Source organism: Corapipo altera, unplaced genomic scaffold (genome assembly GCF_003945725.1).
Source record: "Corapipo altera isolate COAL_440 unplaced genomic scaffold, ASM394572v1 201, whole genome shotgun sequence".
In the NCBI taxonomy this organism is placed as follows: Eukaryota; Metazoa; Chordata; class Aves; order Passeriformes; family Pipridae; genus Corapipo; species Corapipo altera.
This window is the reverse complement of record NW_020884940.1, coordinates 2,274,230-2,297,019: the sequence shown is the minus strand read 5'-3', so window position 1 is coordinate 2,297,019 and position 22,790 is coordinate 2,274,230. Positions and strand designations below refer to the sequence as shown.

Sequence of the window (22,790 nt, the reverse complement as noted above, 5' to 3'; positions counted from 1 at the left end):
TAAGACTGAGGCCAGCTTGGAATCCAACGAGCAGGTTCCCGATGCTGCAGGCTCAGTGATCTTCCCCTCCTGCTTTCCCCTGATCCAAGAGAATTTACATCAGCTGAACTCCATGGAAATTCTTGTTTCACATGGGATGACCAGGAGGCACAGGCTCAGAAAGAGCAAGCCTGAATCCCCTCTCTCTGGGCAGCCAAGTGTGCTGGCAGTGACTCGGTTTAGATCTGTCTGTAGGTAGTGTATTGATGGGGAAAGCACTGTGTATACACTTGTTTGTTTGCAAAAAAGGTTAAAAAAAAATTCTATTAAAATCCTGCACCTCTGGGACTGTCTTTGAAAGGCATGTGATGTGACTCCAGGAGAGAAGTGATCAGCCTGCAATAATTTAGATGTTCCTGTTGCTATGGATACTTTCTTTAAGTGAAGCATACCATTATAATTTAAATTTCCAGTAACAAAGAGGAAAAAAAAAGAGAGCATATTAAAAGTAGTAAAAAATGCCAGAGACATAACTGTTTTATTCCTTGCTGTCAGTTTTACTTGTGCTGTGACAGCATATAGAAGTGATAAAATTGCCACATCTGAGCAGATTTAGTGCTTTTACACATTTTATTACATTAATTAGACCTGAGGCTCGTACGTATGAGTGTGTGATAGAGGCAGTAGCCAAGTGACAGGCCGGGTGCTGGGATGTCACATTAAAAGCAGGGGAAGGAGGAGGGTTTTAGCTAAAACAAGACCTGACAAGCAGCAAGTTTGGGGGGGTTGCTACAGCAAGATCAGCGGAGGGAGATGGAAACACAAAGGTACAAGCCAAATAACTCCCTGCAAAGTATCATCATCAAGGCTTTTAAGCCAAAACTTTGCCTGGAGTGGTGTTACCATCCGTGGGATTGTAGCAGCCGAGACAGAAACTGCTGCTGTGGTTTGCAGGGAACGTCGGGAAGACTCTTGAGTGGAGAGGTTGGAGTTTTTTGCTGGGCAAGAAATTGCTGATGGTGATGGCTGGAAAGGTGAAATAAAAAAACAAACAAAACAAAACCTTGGAGGCAGAAAGTGAGAGATTTGGAGAGGAATTTGCAGAGTGGCTGGTTTGAAAGGAGGGGAATTAAAATCCCCCTGGGCATCCCCCCGTGTGGCCGGAGAGACGATGGCTTGGTGATTCCAAAGTGGAAACCGTGATGGCAAAAGTTTGGGGCAAACAAGGTGCCTGGGGAATAAACTGGTACCCAAACACTGTTTTTCCTCATGTCATAGCTCAAAAGACCTGTGTGCCAAGGAAGAGCAGGCAGCAGAATCACTGCTTGGCCACAGCCTGACGTGGGTGGCTGTTTTATTCCAGTTGTGACCAGCAATGTGGTTCCCACCCCGTTCCCTCAGCCAGGACAGGAGCCTTGGCCTGAGCCCGTGGGCTTTAAAGCCAAGCTTTTAAAAATCCATATTTTCCCCTCCCCGCTTCTCTTTTCCAAGCTGCGAGCAGCAGCTGGGTGAGTGATAAATCACAGGAGCCAGCAGGGATTTCAGAGCCAAACCTTGATGGGGTCGATGTTCCCAACCTGCCTCTCCTGATCCTTCCTTTTGCAGGGAGGGGAGCGCGGCCGCCCTGACGCGGGAGCAGTGACGTTGGTGAGAATCACCTGGCTCCTGGAAGAAAAAGTGGAGAGAGAGAAGGGCTGGGAGGTGACAGGGAGGTGAAGGGCTGGGAGGTGGGCACAGCCGGCACCGCTTTGCCCGGTGCTCCCACGCTGGGTTGGCTGGCACAGCCCAGCCCCTGCCACTCCAGGCTTCCAAAGACCACGCCACGGGGAGTGAGGACTGAGCTCTCAGTTGCAAAGACACGTCTGTGCTCACAGCCCAGGCCGACAGCTTGCCAGCAGGGCAGTGCCCCGGGAGAGGCTGGGAGCTGCCAAAGGTGAGCGGTGCCAGCCGGGAGGCAGAGCCCCAGGCTCCAGTGCCCTGCTCAGACACGCTGGCCACGGGCCAGCAGCGGCGCGTGGCCCCGATAGCAGAGCTCCTAATCCGCTTTCCGGGCAGAGCTGAGGGTCCCTCTGGCTCTGCTGGCCAGGAGCTGCCATGCTGGGAGCTGCTCCAGAGCCAGGAGGGAGAAGGAGTCGCTACCAACAAAGATCAGAGCCCAGCAGCGACAGGACCGAGTGTGTGTCCAGCGTGAGAGGCCGGTGGCACTTAATTAACCAGGCACTCGGTCACTAATTACCTTCTACCTGCACATTACCCTGTGCAACTGCCTCCAGTCTTCCTGCACTTACTACATCTGCTTTCTTGGCTCCAGCTCTCTGGCTCCATTTCCACTCCCACCTCAGAAGACTTCCTCTTCCTGCAGCTTTTAATGACTTGACATCCCTCCTTTTTGTAAAGCCAGCGTTCCTCCTCGGAGCCAAGAACCAGCTGGAGATGTCTGCTTTTAGCAGGGAAGAAAAATAACAACCAACTCCCAGCAATCCCCAATGCTCTTTCCCGTTGTCCTTCCCCTGAGCATCAGAGGAGAGGTGCTAAATAAATGAAGTAATGCAATATTAAGACTCCCTCTGTCATAAGCAGAATCCACTCACTCCTGATAAATTGCTCGCAGTCAGATGCCGGCAGAATCATGGAATATCCTGAGCTGGAAGGGACCCACAAGGATCATCAAATCCAACTCCTGGCCCTGCACAAGACACCCCAACAATCCCACCCTGGGCCTGAGAGCATTGTCCAAACACCCCCTGAGCTCTGGCAGCCTTGGGGCCGTGACCTGGGGAGCCTGGGGTGGGTGGGACAGATGGTCAGTAGCATAAAAGTTAAAGAAGGGGGCATAAAAAAGTTAATTTTTGACCAGTTTACAGATTTTTGGCACTGAAATTATGGCTTTTCTCAGAGGGAGATGCTTTCACATGCAGAGTAACCCCTCACCCCTCATTCGTGCAGACCGAGGGGGGCTGTGCTGTGGGATCACTCCTGCACTGAGCACTTCAAACCTGGGGAGAAGTTCAAAAGCAGAGGCAGAGACACACTCACAAAATACCCCTCCAGCACTGCGTGCTGACCCATGGTGAGCTCCTCCTGAGCCAGCCCTGCCCTGGGCTGTTGGCAAACACTGCCTGTGTTTTCTGGTTCAGCTCCCCTTGGCTTCCACAGGACAAATCTCGTCTTCACAGGCAGCCGGCACGCAAGGCTGACGTGGCAGAGGGGGGAGAGCAGTGCTCAACCAACACCCCCCTTTCCCACCCAGTCCCCCCTCCATCCCCAGCCAAAAGGCACTTGTGCTTCTCCAGGAGGACTGTTATTCCTTGCTGCAGAGCACAGAAAGCCTCGCAGGGCAGCCCACGGCTCCCAGCAGCCCAGGGCTGGCTGTAAAAGCCATAATGCAGCTTTCAGGTGTCCAGATGAAACGTGGCTCTGTTTGTGTGTGGAAAAAAGAACAATTTGGGGGAACCACAGCTCTGCAGCTTTTGCTCAAGGTTGGCATGAAGCTACAAATCCTCTTGGTGCTCCAAGGAGACAGGTTCAGGGCTCGGTACCTGTCACACTGCACACCCTTGTGCTCCACAGCTCAGCACTTCCCTGAAGCAGCTGGTTTGCAACCTTCGAGCTGGGTTTGGCCTCGACTCACAGAACAACAGCCATCATTCAAGAGCCCTCGTTGAGCAGAGGAAACAGCAACACTTGATAAAACTCAACATCTCCACCTAAACCCAGCCTGCAACTTGGCAGCAGCAAGCTGGGTTCGCTGTTGCACTTTTGGGGATGCTCTGAAGGAGTTTAACGAGTTACAGCACCAGCACTTGAAACATTAAGCCCCGAAGCAGCACGTGGCTCGTGCGAGCTGCAGGTTCTGCTTCCTTAGAGGTGATTTGAGAGGGAGGCTGAAGACGGGCTCTCCGTCAGCTCCCTCGCCCACGCTGGCTACCGGCTGTGGGACGGATGGAGCTGTTCCATCCCTTACACACCCCGTGCCAACGCAGGGTGACAGACCAGCCTTTCACAGCACAGCCCACGCCAACACCTCTGCTGCTGCTGCGGCTGCTCCGAGGGAGGGAACGGGCAGCAGAATCCCTCCATGTCCCCCCTGCAAAAACACGGGGCTGAGGGGAGAGGAGCCACCAGCTCCCCCAGCTCACAGCGGGTGCTCAGCCCACCTGAGCCTCCCCCTCCCTCTCTCGCAGCCATCAGAGGGGAAGGAAATGGATGCTGAAAGTTTCTTAACTGGCAGTTAAAAAAAGGTCACATCCGAACGGAAAGATCAATTTGTTCCTCGGCACCGCCATCAGTTATGCATGAAGGCACAGGCTGCCAGTGCTCAGCACTCATAATCTGGGACAGCTCACCCTGAAACAGGCAATTTAAACTGAAAAATGAACTTTTAGTCCTTTTTTTTGTCAGCACCGTCAGATGAGAGGTTTCTCTGCAAAGCCCCCCAGCTCCACCCGCAGCCCCTCTCCAATACCCCACAGGGAGTGGGTGGCAGGTTAAACCTGTCAGCACCCCAGATGGGTTTCTCCATGCACTTCCCAGACAAGGTTGGCAGCCTGGTTGGCTGGGAAGTGCAGGAGCCCAGCAAAGGCAGGAATTGCAAAGGGATGCTGAGCACACAGGGGCTGTGCTGGGCTCTCCGGGCTGTTTTTATTTAAAAGGCAGCTGTACAAATTCAGCTCTCCCCCCAGGGAGAAGCACTTTGTGACTCAGAAATTCTATAAATTAAAGAGATTTTGGGGTTTGATGCTACTGGCATCACGTTTTTCTGCAGATGAGCCTGAAGAACTGACCTCCCTCTCCTCATCCATCACCACCCCCTTACCTGGAGGCCAATGCAGGGACAGACTGTACATCCCTCTGTGCATCCCATGGGGCAACATCCAGTCCCATAAGCACTTCCTGGAAGCAGAACCACGGACTAGTGTCTGACTGCAGCCCTCTTCCCACCTGGATGGCACTGGAATCAGCTGTCCAACGGACACACACCTCCCAAGGATGTTTCCAATCACTTCCTGCTGTGCATCAAGGGACAGGGAGAACTTAACCAGAAATACAAAGACTTCGACTCATTAAAAGGACCCCTGTAAAAATAAAGTCACCCAGCACAGATGCTCCAAAAAAATGGTAGAACTTTTATTTCCCTCAGTACAGATTTTTCTTTACAGCATCAGGTTTTCTTAAAAAACTATATACACACATATATAGTGTTGTGCACTTCGGTATCTGCTCCTAGAGTCTCTAGAAAAGAAGAAAGATCAATGTACAAAGAAATCCTCACAGTCCATCCTACAGCTCAGGCTGTTTTCTGGGAAGATCAGAACTCCTTGAGTCGGGACAAGGCACTGGCTACAACCCCTGCCTGTGCAGGAGGTTCATGTCTCTCCCCTGTGCCTCTGCAGCAGGGACAAGCTTTGATAGTTCCTTCAATCACAAGAGGCTGGTGCTGCACACAGGATCAAGGAAGTCATGGGCACAGTCGTCTGAAGATGTAAAATTGCTTTAAACCCCATTTTGCAGGATACACAGAGCACACGTTTTATTAAGAGACATGATGAGTCAGCTCCACGAGTCCTCGACACCTTCTCACTCTAACACTTAGGAGGGAAAAAAAAAAATCTCAAATCTAAGTCAGAGTCACTCAGCTGCTTCCTAATGAATTCTTACAGCTGACAGAGAGGGTTTTTTTTTCCTGCAAGCAGTTTTAAGGGAGTTATAAAGAGCTATCTGGGGAATGAATTAGTGCTTCAAACCCAGGTTACAAATCTATAAAACAGATTAGTATACTTCACATAAGGCCACAAACACTGCAAACTGTCAGTGTGACTATTTAGGATCATTAAACTTAATCTTTTAATTAGCATAAGCTTTATACCTCCATTACTTATTTTCAGTTCCAGGAGCAGATGAAGCAGCTTCCTGAGCCTCCTGGGAACTGTGGCTGTCAGGGAGCAGGGGATCCAAGTACCTGGAAGGGGCACCTCTTGCTAACTGAACATCCAGGTATTGGTCTTGCCTAATCCAATTCCATTGGAGTCCATTGAGTGAGCAACAACCAAATGGTTTTGAGGCAGTAAGAAGTCATGGACAGGCAAATCCACTCAGCCAGGCTGAGAACACAGATCTATCCTGCTGCTGGTCCACCCCAGCTGCCACTTCCAACACACTTTAGCAGAACAAATCATTCCTCCTTGGTGGTTTTGCTTTCAAAGCCAACAGTGCAAAGGAGTTTCAGTATTTTGAGTCGCATCAGAGATGGTGGACATGAGGAATCAGCTTTGAAACAGAGCTGCAGCATTGCCAGGTTGGGTTATTTTTGGGTAAATAGCTTCTGAAGAGAAAATACAGGCACTGCTTACCTTGACAACTCGGACCATTGCTTTCAGTTCAAGCTTTAAAGTGCAAAACTTCGTAGAGTCTTTGGGTAAAAAAAGTGTCAATTCCCACATGGAGCTGGTGAAGAAACGGCCAGAACCCGCAGGGGTGATTGACAACTGTGAGAGTGTCACAGACATTCATACAAAAGCAAGATCTCTGCCACCTCTTTGATTTAACACTGTCAGCAGCTGCTGCAAATCTCCTCCCCTCGCCCAGGCAGGTGACGTGTTGTTCAAGAATCAGTGGATTAGTAACAGTTGTGCTTGGAATTGCATTTGCATCTGCAGACCTTTGTCTAGAGGATACACACAGAGGGACTTTGGTGGTGCACAGTCTGTTTTCAGAGAGCAACAGGCACTGCTGAAGGTTCTCCCATGGCATTATTGCCACGTAACACTGTAGATGCTCTCCACGCCTTCCAATAACACATGTAAACGGTAAAGGCTGGGAATAAATATGTTCAAGAGCATCTCGTGGTTTAGATAAAAGCAAGGTATAAAAATCTGCATCAGGTTTCTAAAGCTTTGGTCTAAACTGTGCTGTAACATCACCTGACCTGGCGAAGAGCCCTTAGAAGAGTCCCTTGTGTACAGCACCTGCAACAGCACGATCCAGTCCAGAGACTTTTAGTGGTTATTCTCTAGTCAGCTCTTAGATGCATTTGACCTCAGAACATGAACAGATCATCCTTCTCGCCTGTGGTGGAATCTATTTTGTTCCAGTCTACAGGGGAGAGCGTTTCTGCACTCTGGATGTCCTGAGCTGTCAACCCCGTGTCGAGGACGTGAGGGTTTGTTCTTGACTGAGCCAACCTAAGGGGGGAGAAAAACACAAAGTAAGAACCCAAATCCTGCTGGTTTATAGCCCGGATGCCTGATGCATCCATAACACTGCAGCTCCACATTTCAACACCCTCCAAGGGAATTAAGTGGTTTGGGAAGGGGGGAGCTGGCACACAACATTTGCAGCGCTCTCGAGTCCGGTCGCAGCTTTGCTGCTGGTTTGTCCCAGCATTTCCCCTGCAGGCATCCAGGGAATTTGCAGTCTGGACATCCCTGGCTGTTTTCCTCCCCGGAGCTATGGCTGGGATCTGATCTCTGCTGCCCAAAGGAGCAGCCTGGGTGCAGTGACTCAGTGTCGTGGTGCTGTGTCTGGACAGGCAGCGTGTGCTGTAGCTCTGCCCGAGCATTAACTCCTCGGGTTAAGACACAGAGGACTCAGCTGATGTTTAATAGCTCCCAGGATCAGCTTTAGGAGCTTTTTTATCCCAGATGTTTTGCAAAAACCTAACGAGCCCCAGTTTGTTGTTGTGTTATTAAATACCTCTGTGAAAAATGCAGCAGTGCAGCATCAGTTCTCCCCGGGCTGAAGGTTAACTCAAATATTTGGTGTTTCATCAAAAAAAGCCTCAGATTAAGCCATGTTTTTTAATAAAGAAGAAAAATGTCCAGGGATGATGATGATGATGTGGCAGGAATGCTTCTGGAAGCACCCGCCTTGGAGGATGAGCAGCCCAAACACTGAGTCACTACCACAAGGCCGAGGGTGATGTGACAGCTCAGGGATCCAGCAACCCAAAAACAAAGCCCACAACCAACAATATCTGCTTCATTACGTAGGGCAAGGAGCAGGGGCTGAGGAAAACAGCCAACATCAGGATGTAAATTGAAGCAGCCCCTTTATCAGCCACATCTTGGGACAAGGCTGCTGTGGAAGTGGAAGCTGTAAATCATCCCCGAGAGCCAAACAAGACCCAGAGGGCTGTTTCCTTAGGGCTGAGCAGGCAGTTTTGCAGTGCTGCAAACCCTGGCACAGGCAGATGGCTCTCAGGGAAGGGACAGTGTTGGGTCAGCCCTGCTCCTGCCCTGGCACAGGCAGATGGCTCTCAGGGAAGGGACAGTGTTGGGTCAGCCCTGCTCCTGCCCAACAACTCCCTCCTCCAGCACCTCCCAGCCAGAAGAGGAAAAGGAGAAGGAGGAGGGAGATCTGGCAGCTCCCTGCTGCCTGTGGCATCTGGACCCAGGGAAGATTTGCCCCAACTGGGGCTTCCACATCTCATGGTGGCTGGGTGGCTTTCACACAGTGGCCTGGAAGATGAGACCCTCATAAACTACACCATTCCCACCACCCCACAGGGTGGTCCCCACATGAAAACAAGCAGGAAAACCCACCTGAAAGGAAATGGATTTGTTTAACATTGCTGGATTGCTCGGCATGCACGTGCAGGGAAGCTTTTAATTTGGATTAGAAAGAGAACTAAACCCCTTGAATCAATGGCCACACACTCTGAATTTGTGAGCCCCCAGTGCCAAAGCTGGGACCAGCATCACAGGCAGCCTGGAAAAGCCTTGGCAAGTGGGAGCAGGCACACCAACTGCTTGGGGAATTAAATTCCCTATCACACACAGCCTCTCTCCACCCTTAAAAGGTTGTCAAAATATTTGGCTTATCAGCCAGCCTCAAAGCCTATCTTTCAATTACCAGCTGAGGCACTGATGGGGCAGCTGCCTAGGTCAGATCATGGCACTGATTAGATGAGGAGCATTATTAAAAGCCAGTCACCAGTCAAGTCTCTAGGGCTGGTCCCCAGTGGTGGAGAGAACTTGTAAAGGGAGTTATGAGAATTACCTTGAAAACGCCTCGTCGAGACCATCATCCATTTCCTTTGTTAAAGAGATAAAAAGAGAGACAAGTAGTTGCTAAGAGAGCACACAAAAGTGTATTTAGAGGTCTGGCTCTGCACTTGAGCACTGGCAGACAAAAAATGTATGTGCATATTGGCTTCTGAGTGCCCAAATCAACCCTCCTCTGCAATCTGCCTCCTAGGGCAGGTTTTAGCTCTCCCTCTCTGCACAAGCCCCAGGGTAAGAGGTGCAACTCTGGGTGGCCCAGGCTTCCTCCAGGCAGATCCCAGAGCTTGGGTCAGGGATGCTGTGCTCCTCTCACAGCCCAGGGGTAGGGCCTTTTTCCCATCATCCCCAAACAGGCTGATACTGCCCCACTGCCTGGATGGCCTGGGTCTGGCCCATCAGCTGGAGCACAAGCCCCTCTGGAGTCAAAGCCACCCCTTGGCTCTTCCAGCTCTCCCATGGAACTGGCACGGGCTGCGAGTTTCTACCATGAGGACAGAGCTCAGTGAGATGCTCCAGGCATTCCTGGAGCTTTTCTGGATCAGGAACCAGATCAGCAGCTCTGCACCAGCACAGGGGGGACCCTGAAAGCAGCTCTGGGACCCTTTATCTCTGATCTGCTCTTAAAGTTTTCCAGGGAAAGCACTGGAGTTGCTTGAGGGATGAAAGGCTTCCCATGCAGGACCATGGGCTCTGTGTGAGGGCTTTGCTACAGACAGGCTGGACTGCTCCCAAAATCCTGTGATGCACTTACAGACTTAATGCAATTAATAAGTAAAGTATGAAAACTCTGTAAGCAGGGAATGATTGGAAAGATTGCTGATAAGCCTCCAGGATTTGATTTAAGCTTAGAGCTGATCTTCAGGTTTAACCTGAAAAGCCTCAGGCTCAGGCCCGCCAGACTCAAGGAACAGGCCCCAGGCAAAGGCATTTATCCTTCAATTCTCCAAAATTCAGCAGGCCAGGGGTTTCCAGAGAGGGCACAGGTTGGTGATCACAGAATGGTTTGGGTTGGAAGGGACCTTAAAGATCATCTTGTCCCAACCCTTGCCAGGGACAGGGACACCTCCCACTGTCCCAGGTTGCTCCAAGTCCCGTCCAACCTGGCCTTGGACACTTCCAGGGATCCAGGGGCAGCCACAGCTTCTCTGGGCAACCTCTGCCAGGGACTCCCAACCCTCACAGGGAAAAATTTATGCCTAATATCCAACCCACACCCACCCTCTTCCAGTTTAAAAAGGATGATGGAGCACTAGGGCAGGGAGGAGGAGGAGGCTCCCTTGAGGGATGCACACCCAGCACATGGGCTGCATCACTATTTTTCTATTAGTGGTCCATGAAACAATTAAGGCAGATGACTGAGGACATTTCCAGAAGCCATCCATGCTCCCACAGCCAGATACAGCCAAAAACAAGAGCGAGGGAAAAATAAGAGTAATAACGAACATAAATATAACCTGGTTTTAGTGAGCAGTAAACAAAAGCCATCAACATAATGATTTTTTTCCCTGAACAGAGCAGTTAGGTGGTCTCTCAATTAAGTGCCAAACCACTGAGAAATGCTGCTCCAGAATAAGAAATATTCAATTACCAGACAGCAGCGTTTTTCACAGCACCTCACAATCCTGTTCATTTATTTACTGAGCCTAAAAAGGGCAGCAGGTGCTCGAACACTAATCGATCATTTCAAGTAGGACACTGAGACCCAGCTCACTTGGGCACCCCTGAAACCCCCCCTGAGCAGCTCGGCCACCCCACAGCTCCCAGGGGGAAGGAGTTATCCAAGGAAAAGCCCTTTGCTGGGACCTGGAGCACACACATGGAGGTGGCACCGCATCCCCAGCTCCCACTTACCCACACCACGTTGTTGTTCACAGAGGAGCTGGGCCCAAACACGCTGTTATCCAAGTGGGGGGGGTCTGTGCTGCTGCTCAGGGCTGATTTGGCAGGATCTTCAAAATCCAGCAAGTTCCCCGTGGCTGCTGCTGTGGGTAGAGTGGAGAAGGGATGAGGGGAGGGGAAGAGAGACACACAAGCAAACCTTTTGGCAATCAAATCAACTTCCTTCAGGATGGTCCCAAATCTGAGCATGGAGGAGCTGCATTCACCCCAGTGGTGATTTATCTGTGATTTATCTGTGATTTATCCATGATGTCCAGATCAGGCACCTGAGAACCTCTCAACAAGGATTCAGGGGAGGACCAGCTTCTTCCCTCCAGCAGCCAGTGGGAAGGCTCCTGGGTGCCCACTTATGCCCAGGATGAGTGAGGATCAGCCCCAGGACATCCCAGCCCAGGGTGGGAACAGGCCCTGGGCAGTATCCTCAGCTCAGCCTATGGCATCAATTCAGCATCTTGCAAACCTGCACCAGTATTTTACAGGGCAAATCCTGCACTGGGCAAAGAAGAGTTCAGAGCCTGGGGGTGTTCAGGGAAGCCTCAAATCCTCCCCAGCAGCCTGCACTGGGGGGGATGCAGAAGTGCCCCAGCTCCAGAGCATCCCCCAGGCAGACACTGGAGCCCATTCCCACACCCACGGCAGCCCAGGGCCACACTTATTCCGATGTGCCACCCTTTGTGACAGATTCCTCCAGTTCTGAGCCTTCACAGGAAGAAACAAGATGTGCCAGCCTGGAAGGAAGCCCAGTTTAATGCTATTTTCCTCTGTGCCAAATCCTCTTATCTCCGTGGCCAGCATGGAAGAGAGATTAGCCTTTTGTCCCACTTCTCCCTGTCTTTCGTCTCGGAGGCAGCAGAGGACCCATGGCCAGGCACTGAATTATGAAGGGATTTACTATTTAATTGTTTTATTCACACACCTCTCCTTCCTTGGGGGAGCTGGAGGCAGAGGGGCACCTGGATGTCCCCCTCCTTCAGCCCATGGGATGGTGAGTGGTGGTGTGGGTTTGAGACAAACCCGGAATCAGGCTCGGGATGTGGAGATCCACACTAAGCTCTTAAGGACATTATGGCCAATTTGCCTGGGGCAGAAGTAAACAGATTTGGGGTGGCAGCAGCTGTGGATGAGGGGCTGCAGGAGGTATTTAAGGGGGAGAAGGAGTGGCTCAGCTCCTGCTGTGAGGGCAACATCTCTGCTAGGCCAGAAGTGTAGCTCCTTGGAGGTCTTCAGAGGCTTCCCAGGAGCTTACCCTGTCCAGGGAAAATCCCCCAGCCCTCAGGCTGCTCCCATCCCCGAGCCTGGAGCAAAGCTCTGCTGGGGGTGACTTACATGTGTCAGGGTGGGCAGGGGCTTCTGAGCTGGGGCTGCTCGTGCCTTCTCCTTCCAAGATGGACCTTTCCCGCTTTTCCTTCTCTGAAAAAGAAGGAAACCCCATCACTGCTCACACAGTGCTTCCCCACAAGCTTTTAAGGAGGAGGAGGGATGTGGGACAGCTCAGATGGGCCACCCCTGCAGCAGCCCAGGCTCTGGGTGTGTTTCATGATCTCCTGGGAGGTGAAAGCAAAAATCCTGAGAGTGGCAGCAGAAAAACCGACAGCAGCAGGTCTCTGAGGCACCACAGCCCAGCACTAGGTCCTTGAGCAAGAAAGGAGCACAGCCAAAATCTGGCTGGATTTACAAGGCTGTCGAGAGGAAGCTGGAAGGTGCCTCGCGCCAGCTCTGGAAGCAGCCTGGAAATTTGGAGGCCGAGGGGAAAAGGCACTTGAAAGCTGGAAAAAGCCCAAAGTCATCCCTTGAAAGTGAAGAGTGGGAAGAAAGGAATAAAACTCACCTTCCTTAGCTGCTTGCCAGAGCTCAAAGGCGATTTTGAAGGCCTGTGCCACGGTGAGGGTGACGGCCTGTGCCTGGAACGAGAGCAGCGAGGCAGGATGTTAATCCCCGTGTAGATTTAAATCACTTGGAGGTTTTGCTTTCCAGATTCATGTTAACCTGGATCCAACCAGTCCTCTGCTCCCGCCTGGCCGGGGAGGGGAATCAAATATTGATGGAAGCAGAGACTTGCTCCGTGTAGGACACGCAGCTCGTTGTAGACGCGTCCTCAGGTGTAATGGGGAGAGGGAGGAGGCAGGGACACGGCTGTCACAGCCAGTGTGGTGATGGATGGGGAGACAGGAATGCACAGCTCCTCCTGCACTCCACACCTCAGCCCCAGGCAGGAGCTGCACGGATCCAGGCTCGTCCTCACAGCTCCCTGAGGGATGTGGCTCCCTCCCCACCGTGGAGCATAACCCATGAGAACAGCACCACCTCACAGGGATCAGTGCCTGGGATGAGCCCTGGACCACAGCTGGTCACACAGAGCTGGGAAGGGCTGAGCAGAGCTGCATCCATCCTGCCCTGGCACGACTGTGAGCACCAGGGTGCCCTGAGAGCAACAGGATGAACCTCGAGGAATCTGCTGCTCTCTCCAACTGGGAGCAACCTTAGAGGCAGGACGAGCCAGACCCCAGGCTCTTCCCTTGGCTGGGGTCTTGCTGGCTTGGACACCCAGCATGGGCTTGTCCTGCTCCAGCCCAGGCCGCGGCAGGAGCAGGGACACCATCCCCGTGAGCCCCTCCATCCCTCCCTGAGCTTGAGCAGCACTAAAACCACCCACCACCACCACCACCACCTTAAACAGCACGAGCTGCTGGAGATGTATAAATAGTGACATAAATGCCAGTTTCATTAGGAGCAGGCAGAGCTCAGGAGCAGCTTAAGCACCGGGAGATAACGAGGAACACTCCGCACGGCTGGCGCTGCGGGAGCCTCGAGGCCCGAGTTTGTTTTACCAAGTTGTAAACTAAACAAACCCGGATCCAGGTCAGGAACCTGCAGCCCTGGCAAGCTCAGAGGATGGAGACCTGGAGGGACACAAATGGGGCACAGCATCCTGTGCAGGAGGGGGGGAGGAGAACCCCAAACCTATCAGTGCCAATTAAGCCTGGAAAGCAGGAGAGCTCCTTTGAATGTCAGAGCTATTTACATCTTTGATGGAAGTGCAAATGCTTTATGGCAAAAAAAAACCTTAAATATGGTAATTAAGTATGAAACTCCTCACAGCTGTTTACAATTTAAGCTGTCACATCTGAATCAAGTTTAATAGACCCAGCTACCGTTGAGAATTACCCATGAACTAAAAATATAGACTAATTATATGCCCGTGGCTGGTAGCTGTGGTACATCCAGGGACCCTGCCCTGGGGAGGGATCCCAGTCTGGGAGCAGGGATCACCTTACTAGCAGGATGTTTATGCATTTTATAGACTAGGAAAAAAAATAAAAAATTATTTCTAGTTTTTGCCACAAAAGGCCTTGGAGAACTTTATTTGGAGGGAGACGCACTGAGCTGATGTACTACCGAGATAATTCTTTTAGCATTAGAAAGATTTAAATTTTAATTTGCAGAGAGAGGCTTATCTTTGCCGTGCAAGGATGGGAGCACACGCCGTGGAACGGAGAGACAACTTGTAGCTTCCATTATTCTCTCCATGGAAAAAAAAAAAAAAAGAGCTGGGAGAAGCACAGAATATTAACAAGAGTGAGGTGGCTGCACTCCAGGCACAGGAATGCTCCTGAGAACCCAGGAATCACCACGCTGGAGTGGGAATGGCTCTCAGCAGGTTTGTTTCCCTGTAGGTTTGGGAGATCCCATTCTCCACGTGGGCCCTGCAAGAGGCACTAGGGGAAGGATTTATGCAGGCAGAGGGGTTGGACCTGCCTTTCCTCTGCCCTAAAGCCCCTTTCTGTCACAGGGAGGGGGCTCAACAGGCTCCATAAGAGACCTCCAGGGCTCTCCTTGCCCCACTTGCAGCCAGTGCCCACTGACCCGCCTCCCTCCCTCACCAGCTTCGGGTCCCTGCCTGTCCTGGTGCACTGAATCAGCAGGAAAAAATCCCACAAGTAGGTTCAAAGCAAGAGCCAGAGACTCTTTTCTACACACAGGCCTCTGCTCTGAGCCCCATCCCCGGCAAACAGTGGGGTGTCCCACGCCAATCCCACAGGAAGGACACGGCCCCGGCCACAAAGACGCCGCTAAAAACTGGACACGGAACCTCGATAGCGAGAAATGGAAGGGAGCCAGGGAGGGCAGCGAGCCCAGAACAGCTGGGCTGAGAGCCTCCCTCATTGGGGTCCCCCCAGGCACCTCAGTGGCAGCCTCTCTGGAGACCCCCCTGCCTGCCAAAGCCTCTCCACATGCCAGGCTCAGACCGGCTCCGGCAGCCCGGGGAAGTGGATGCGGAGCAGGAAAGAGTCCCAGCAGCTGGGAATGCAGCATGGAAGGGGATTTTCAGGTGCTGGTGCAGGGTCAGGTCCTCTTACACCCACCCCAGAGGGCAGAGAGGCTTTTAGCTGCCAAGACAACAGGCTGAATCCAGCCTGGAGTTAATGGATAAACAGCAACAGGAGGGTGGGAGCTCTCCCGTGGCAGTTCCCCCCTCTCTCTAGCTGGGGGCAGAGCTGTTATCTCACCACTTCAGCCCCTCTCTGCTTCCTCCTCCTACATCCCCACTTCTTCCTCTGGACTGACCATTTTCCGTTTGGTACAGAGGAAGGCATGGCACTCCAGGTTCTCATTGAGCTGGTTCTGGGCAATGTAGGCAAACACTTTATCGTGGATCTTGTCTGCCGTGCAGTAGGATATCCTGAAAGACAGAACGAAACGTGTCTGGGGCACTGAGCACGAGGCAGATCCACCAACCCCTCCTCGGAGCTGCCAGCAGGGGCCTGCCCCAGGGCTTCCAGCTCCAGGGCCAAGCAGGGAAGGCAGAGGGAGCACAGGAATGTTGCCAGGCCTCAGCACAACTCCTGCCCAAAGTGGAGGAGCCGATGCCACGGGGTTGAGTGCAAGAGAAGCCCAGAGCCACTCCCGCAGCCACAGCGTGACCCACGTGCACCACACAGAGAGGCAGGAGAGAAGAGAAGAGACAGTGTTTCACCTTCTGGGAAAGGACAGGTTAGAGGAGGTGAAGATTCCAGCAGGCCATCCTGGGACTACACCTGACAAAGGCTCTGCCTTCAGAAGAGAGACTCGCTCGGAAGGTTTTCCCTGGAGGATGAGCTTGCAAGGAGAGAGGGGTTGCTCCCAGCCTATGATTTAATCTTGAGGCTCAAACCAGAGAAAAGAAATTGATGCAGGAGTGCCCAAGAAAAGCTGTTGCAAAGGCTGAAATTCAGGCTCTGAGATTTGCAGCAGCAGATGCACGGGATGCCCTGAGAGCCCTGAGCACACTGGATGTGGGGAGGGAGGCTCAGCCTCCTCCGTGGAGCATCCCCAGGATGGCAGAGTCTCTCCCAGCCCCTGGGCAGGTCCAGGCTGACTCTGAAATGCCAAACGAGGCCCTGGAAGAGCAACAGGCTGGGGAGACCAGGCTGTGATTGAGGGCTCAGTTCCCTTCTGCAGGGCAGCAGGTCCCTCAGCATCAACCTCCACCATCTCCCATGGTCTGTCCCTGCCAGGAGCTGCAGGACTGAGTGTCCTGTCTGAGGCCAGCAAGCACAGGCTGCAGCAGTCCCACAGGTTTAGTGCAAGGTGGCAGCCAGCAAAGCCTCTTCCCTGGGCACACAACAGATCAAACAGCTGTTAAGGAAAGAGAAAACCTGAGGAAAAAAAGTGCAATATTTCAGTGAAAGTTCTCCCATGGCCCCATTTTGCGCCTTCAGCTCCTGCTCTTGCTGTCCCTGAGAGTTTGCAGGGAAGGGACTGGAAGGTCCCAGTTCCCAGCAGATGCTGGGACTTAAAAAAGCCACATTCAAAATTTATTTACACTGCATTAGTTTCTTACATGTGAGGATGTCTCTGCTCAATGGCCTATATTCTGTTTTCCAGAGCTGAGCTGTGCTCTGGTCTTATCAAAGAGGCGCCTGGAAGTTCACTCTTTTCTCCCATTTTTCACAAAACTGCACGGTCACTCCTTTAATAATCATGACAAAGCCAAGGCAAGTCATCTGTGCTGGCACGTGGCCCTTCCAGCACCCCCTGGCTCAATATTAGATGGTCATTAATTTCCAGGGACAGGAGAACTCACACCTGCCTCTGAAGTGAGCCAGTTTTAGCCTCTGGCAGCAGCCAGACAGTGGCTGCGTTTTAGCCACGGCCACCCCGTCCTGCCCCAGCACATGATCCAGGGAAGAGCTCAGAGCCAGCATCATCCCAGTGGATAGAGAAGCCAAGGAGAAGACAGCAGAGGTGTCAGAGGAAAGCCCTGGGCCTGCCACTGGAGGGGCACACTCACAGAGTGGGTAGAAGACACCCCATACACACAGATCCCACTTGTCACCATGACCCCACAGCACCAGCATCTCCAGGGAGCAGTGACAGTCCCCAAAACAGCCTGTTTGGGATGGGCTGGCTTCAGTCAATGAATCAGGGGCTGCTCATACTCTGGTGCTGACAGGAACAGCTTTATCGACAGCTGTTAAAGTGTCGGGGGAGAATTAAGGCAGCATCTAAAATCCCTGATCCCACAGCTCTGCCTGCTCTTCCACCAGCACAGGGATCCCAATTTTGGCACGGCTGCTTTGCCCAGCTCTGCTTTAGCAGCAGGTTTCTGTCCCAGGGAGGGCTGGGCTCTGCACCCCTGGCTGTGTGTGACTGCTGGGGTTTGGAACTGGAGAAAAGCAAGTGGGTTAGTGATGTGGTCAGAGAGAGCCCCAAGCCCCTGCTCCCCTTCCCAGGTCTAGCACAGAGCAGCAGGTGAAGGACAGAAGCAGAGTGGCAGGGACGCAGAGGGAAAAGGGATGAAGGAGATGGAAAAGGCCAGATCCAAACTGAGCTCTGCTCCACCAGGCCTGTGCCTACCTCCTGCCACTTTGGAAGAAATGCTCCCAAAAGAAGTATCTTCCAAAAGCCAGAGGAGGGGATATGGGATAACCCACCCTTGCCCTCCCCACCCTAGTACCATGTCCCAGCAGCTGTCCCAGCCCTGCTCCCTGTCAGAGCCATTTAAACACAACAGAGACACGGAGCAGGCAGTGAGGGGACAGCAGCCCCAGCTCAGGGGTGCTCTGACCATCCTCTGTATTCCACCCTTGCCCTCACCCTGGATACTCTGGCATTTCTACTGCCACAAACAGGCAGTAAACCCACACGTGGCCACAGAGTGCTTGGCTGTGGATCTGCAGGTTTTTGCACACACTCCACCTCCAGGCTCGTCATGTCTTTCCTTGCCCCCAGCTGGACACGTTGCACCACACATAAATTTACCTTAAATTTATCACCCACTCTCCTTCTCCCACCTTTGCTTTCCACCCAGACGTGGTGGCCAGCGAGGCAGCAGCTCAGACCAGGTGCAGGTGGAGCAGAGGAGCAGCTCTGGCACAGGGAGTGCACCCCAAAACCCACCTGTATATGGAGATGTTCTCAATCAGCTCGTTCGTGCTGCTGTCGTTCAACACGATCCCCCGGGGAGAGACTTTCAGAGTCACTTTCTGCAGTTTCTTCCCACTTGCTTTCGCCTTTGGAAGGGAAAGAGGGAGGGGAAAGTCCCAGGCTTTTAAGGCTGATACCTCCAAAGGCACGTGAGCAGAGACCCCAGAGATGCACATTAATATCACTCGTTACTGCTCGAGACTGATTTTACCAGCAGGTGTGATAAAGCACTTGTTAAAACTTTTCCTGCCCTGAAGCCATGATTTTTACTGGCACTAAGGAGACAAGGGCACACACCACCCACTCCATGCTGTGCACAGGCACTTCCAGCCCAGCACCTCCACAGGGATTTCCCCGTGGCCACCGGCACGAGCCGGCAGCTGCCCTGGCTGAGCCCTGTGAGCACCTTGTGAAACTCTGGGGAGTTTTGCCTTTAGGGCCAGTTCTAGAGCAGAGGGGACACCAGCACGAGCGAGGGAGCTGTGCTGGGAGCAGGACGGTCCTGGACAAAGCAGGCTCCCAAGGAGCTGGCTCCGAGCTGTGCTGCCAGACCCTGCTCCCACAGCAAAGCATCCCCTGTGCAAGGCCATGATAGCAGCTTAAAAACTAACTACACTTTCATGTGCCACTTTCTCTTATTTATTAGTCTCGTGCTTTCAGCCTTCAGGTTACACTCAGCTCATTGCCCAGCCTGCCTCCAAAAGAAATAATACACATCCAGCTACTTCCAGGCTGCAGACCAGGATCCTCTGCCCTGGTGACCTCATGAGCCACAACCAGAGTGGCCAGCCCTGCCCCTCTGAGGCCACCTCACCCTGTGGCTTTATTTAAAGGCTCAGTTCCCAGTGGCTCAGAGCAGACGTGGAGGGCTCTGCCAGCAGCTCCCGCTTCACGCGAGCGCTTCCCTCCGTCCGGCTCAGCACATGCCAGGAAAGGATCCAGCACTACCCAGTGCTGTCCACCACCCCACTGAGCTTTACAACAGTTAATGGCACAGCTGGGGCTTTGCTTCACTCAGTTTTACAAGGGCTTAAAGTGTTGATTTCACTCGGAGCTGGAGGGTGGCTGAAAACCAGTCCCTCTTGCATCACGGGTTACCGTGGGACAGCGGCTGGGAATTGGAGCAAGCTGCCCTGCTCCCTTCCCCTCTAAACCCTGCCAATCCCAGGAAGGAAAACCCAGAACTGCACTGGCCACGCTCCAAACGCTGTCCCTGCCTTGCAAGAGGAGACACAGCCCCAGGGCAGGCTGATTTCACCAGGTCAGAGGCTTCTCACACACCCAGGGTCACTCAGGCTTATCAAGGGGAGCCAGAGCTCAGACACTCAACACCAGCTTCCCACAGCCTGCCCCATCCCAGGGTCAGGGCTGGCCCCAAGGACTTTCCAGTGCCACTGTCTGCAGTTCTACCCACACCACCAGATACCTGCACGCCCCTGGAGGGGCTGGACCTGCAATCCTGACCCCCCTCAGCCCACAGCTGCCTCCAGACCTGAGGATTTTGAAACTCTCCCTGGTGACAAACTCCTTTGAAGAGCAGAAGGGGCTCTGCTCCAACACAGACACTCACAGTGGCCACGATCCTTTTGACAGCAGCTGCAGAGAGCTCCTCTCCCTTGGGCTGCTCCACCAGTGTCATCCCCATGTACTTGAGGCTGAAGAGCATCCCCTCCAGCAGCGTCTCGCGGGTGTCAGTCCAGTTCTCTGGGAGCTCTAGGGAGACAACGAAGAGGCTCTTGGATTCCCAAACACACAAGGGACATCCCTGAGGGTTTAGGTACAAGCAGGGTGTTGGTTTAGCTGCTGCCTGGACTCCCAGGCCTGAGCAGCTGGGAGCTCAGGGAAGGAGATGGGGCAGAGACCCGGCTGCTGGAGGAGGCAACAGAACACTTCAACCACGCAGCAACCACGAGCTGCTCACGTGGGGAACCTCATCATCAGCCTCTGCAGCTCTCCAACACAGCAAAAACGAATCCCAAAACGCTTTCACAAGCCACAACAAACAGAAGCAAACTTTTAGTTTAACTGTGAGCACCCAGGCCCACACCATAACCAAGGGGATCCTGAGCCCCAGCCCAGTGCAGGGCTCAGTGCCACAGCAATGACCTTACCCTGTGCAAACCATCACCTACACGCTCAGGCTAAGACAGGATTTACTGCTAAGCCCAGGCAGCTGCCAGGATCCAGGTGAGCTGCTGTGACCTGCTAAATCAGTCACCTACAGCCCTGAGGAGCCCTCACACAGGAGAAGCCTCAGCGAGGAGAGGTCTCTACTCTCCCCTGTAAACCACCAAGGAGACAACTGGCCTCTTCTCTTAACTGCAGGGGAAGGAGTGTTCTAAATACAGAGCTAAGTTTGGGACCAAAGTGAAAGTCAGGTGGGTGTTTCTAAACCTGAAATTACACCACAGGAGCCACCTTCCAGACCTGGAGCTGGCAACCCAGGATGTGCAGCTCTTGTGTTCTAAGGAGGGTCTTGCTTTGAGCAGGAGGCAACAAACCACAGCCCTGAGGAGCAACGGGGCTCCCAGAAACTAAACATGTCCCTGAGGCTTTGCTGCCTTGAAATCAGCCTCCTCCAAGCAGTGGGGCCAAACTCCAGAGCTCCCTGCACACCTGCAGCACAGGAGGGCTGGGCTACAGGGATGTGGGGGACCTGGCTACACCCCTGGAATAACCCCTGGTGACTCAGCCTCCCTGCAAAGGCAGGACGGGAGATAAGCCATAAACCCCAGCACCACTCCCAGCTGTGAGACACCGGCAGCCGGAGTGACGGAATCCAGGTGGGAGTGGTCCCATGGGGAGTGCGGGGGTTCTGTGCCCAACACACAGTTCCTGGAGAGGGAAAAGGGAAAAAACAGGGACAGGTGGGATGCTGTGTTAACCTGGTATCCCAGAGGGTGCCAGCAAAAAGCCTGGATTTCTCAAAAGCCAAGGGTGCTGCCACTGTCCTCCCGTGAGCGCTCCAGGATGGGTTGTGTGCCACAGACAGGCAGCTCCCTGCCCCACCTTCCCTGCCCCACCAGCCAGGCACTGGTCCTGTTATCACCCAGCCCAGGGACACTCCAAACACCCCACACTGCCTGGGGTGATGCCACCTGCAACCAGGCCCTGGGCACCCACAGCTCCCTCCGGCCTGGGACGGAAATAGAGGTGGTTTAAGCGAAGCCACTAAAGTGCTTTCAGAGAGGAAGGAGCAACCCGGCAGGACAGAGACACTTCTCCACACATCCTGTTCTGCACCCTCTGCCCTCACCCATCCTCCCGTTAGCACACAACCATCACCCAGCCCAGGGCAAGGGGGGGCAGTTTTCAAGGTCACGGCATCTCGAGGGGCATCTCTGCCGGGCACACCCGCCAAGGGCACGTTGGGCAGGACCCCACACACACCGCACGGCCCCCTACCCCATCCCACCCCCCTCCCCAAGCCCCGCGGCTGCCCCATCCTTAATCCCAGGTGTAACAACGCCGGGTCAATCCCATCGGATTAGCAGCAGCAAGAAGTTTGATCTCGCCGCGGGTGGCGAGGGGTGCGCGGGGCCAAAGCTCTCCCCGTCCTGCCGCTGCCACGCTCGGGGGGGAAGCCGGGCCGGTCCCCCCTTCGCCGGGAGGGCGCCCGGCTGGGGCCGAGTGGCCGCTCGCCACGGGGCCATCGATCGTGTGACAAAGCCAACCGCGGGACGAGGTCAGAAACTGCCCGCCGGGCTCCAGCCCTTGTCCCAGGCTGCAGGACGGGGACAGACCCCCACCCACCACGGGGGGACGGGGACAGACCCCCACCCGCCAGCCTGGCACAGGGACAGCCCCCCCCATCATCCCCACCGGGGGACGGGGACAGACCCCCACCACCCATCCGACCCCGCTGCTGCACAGGGAAGAGGTGCAGGGGTGTGTAACGGGGGGGCAAAGAAGGAGCTAAAGGGAAAAGTTAAAAAAAAAAAAGGTGCGGGAGAGAGAGAGGGGAGCAAAGCAGAAAAGGGAGTACAGGGGGATGGGAAAGAGGGGAGAGAGAGAACGGGGCAAAGCAGCGTGAAAACGGGGCGCAAGAAGGAGAAAGAAGGGGGGGGGGGGGGAAAGTGGGGGCAGGGGGCACGAGAAGCGGGATAAAAGCCGGGAAGGAAGAAAGGCGGGATGCAGGACAAGGGGGGGGTGCAGGGAGAGCGCGCTGGCGAGAGGGGAGGGGTAAAAAGAGGGGCGCCGGGTCTCACTCTTGTGCCGGCCGCCGGCCCAGGAGGGTTTGTGGACGCTGGGGCTCCGCAGCAGGGCACGACCCGCCGACTTCAGCGCGTCCATCCCGGCGCCTCCCGGCCCGGCCCCGCCGCAAACTTTGCTGCGGCGCCAGCGCTGACCGCGTCCGGGGGCGGGGCACATGCAAATTTTGGGGGTGTGACGTCCTGTTCGGCCACGCCCTCCGCGCCACGCCCTCGCCCCAAAACCGGCGCGGGGGGCCCGCGGGGTCCCGTAGGGATGCGCGACCCCCCGAGCCTGCGGGGACGCTGAGAC

At 53.9% G+C, this 22,790-nt stretch overlaps 1 protein-coding gene across 6 annotated transcripts; it reads right to left on the bottom strand.

Annotated features, from left to right (window-relative positions):
* Positions 1 to 108: 108 nt before the first annotated feature.
* On the bottom strand, positions 109 to 22,607 carry LDLRAP1 (low density lipoprotein receptor adaptor protein 1). Of its 6 annotated transcripts, XR_003530613.1 has the most exons (12): positions 22,496 to 22,607; positions 19,858 to 20,000; positions 18,261 to 18,373; positions 15,447 to 15,561; positions 12,709 to 12,781; positions 12,207 to 12,290; positions 10,833 to 10,963; positions 8,977 to 9,011; positions 5,846 to 7,160; positions 4,960 to 4,985; positions 4,796 to 4,872; positions 109 to 1,644 (listed from the first exon to the last, which is right to left on the bottom strand). XR_003530613.1 is itself a non-coding variant. In XM_027661444.1 (9 exons), exons 1-9 carry the CDS (start codon positions 22,578 to 22,580, stop codon positions 7,016 to 7,018), a joined length of 924 nt encoding a protein of 307 aa, XP_027517245.1. In that variant the 5' UTR covers positions 22,581 to 22,607; the 3' UTR covers positions 5,668 to 7,015. The 6 variants fall into 6 exon arrangements, 1 of the variants encoding a protein (XP_027517245.1); XR_003530611.1 differs by lacking the exon at positions 109 to 1,644 and having other exon boundaries at positions 4,368 to 4,872; positions 4,960 to 4,988; XR_003530610.1 differs by lacking the exon at positions 109 to 1,644 and having other exon boundaries at positions 4,368 to 4,872.
* Positions 22,608 to 22,790: the final 183 nt, after the last annotated feature.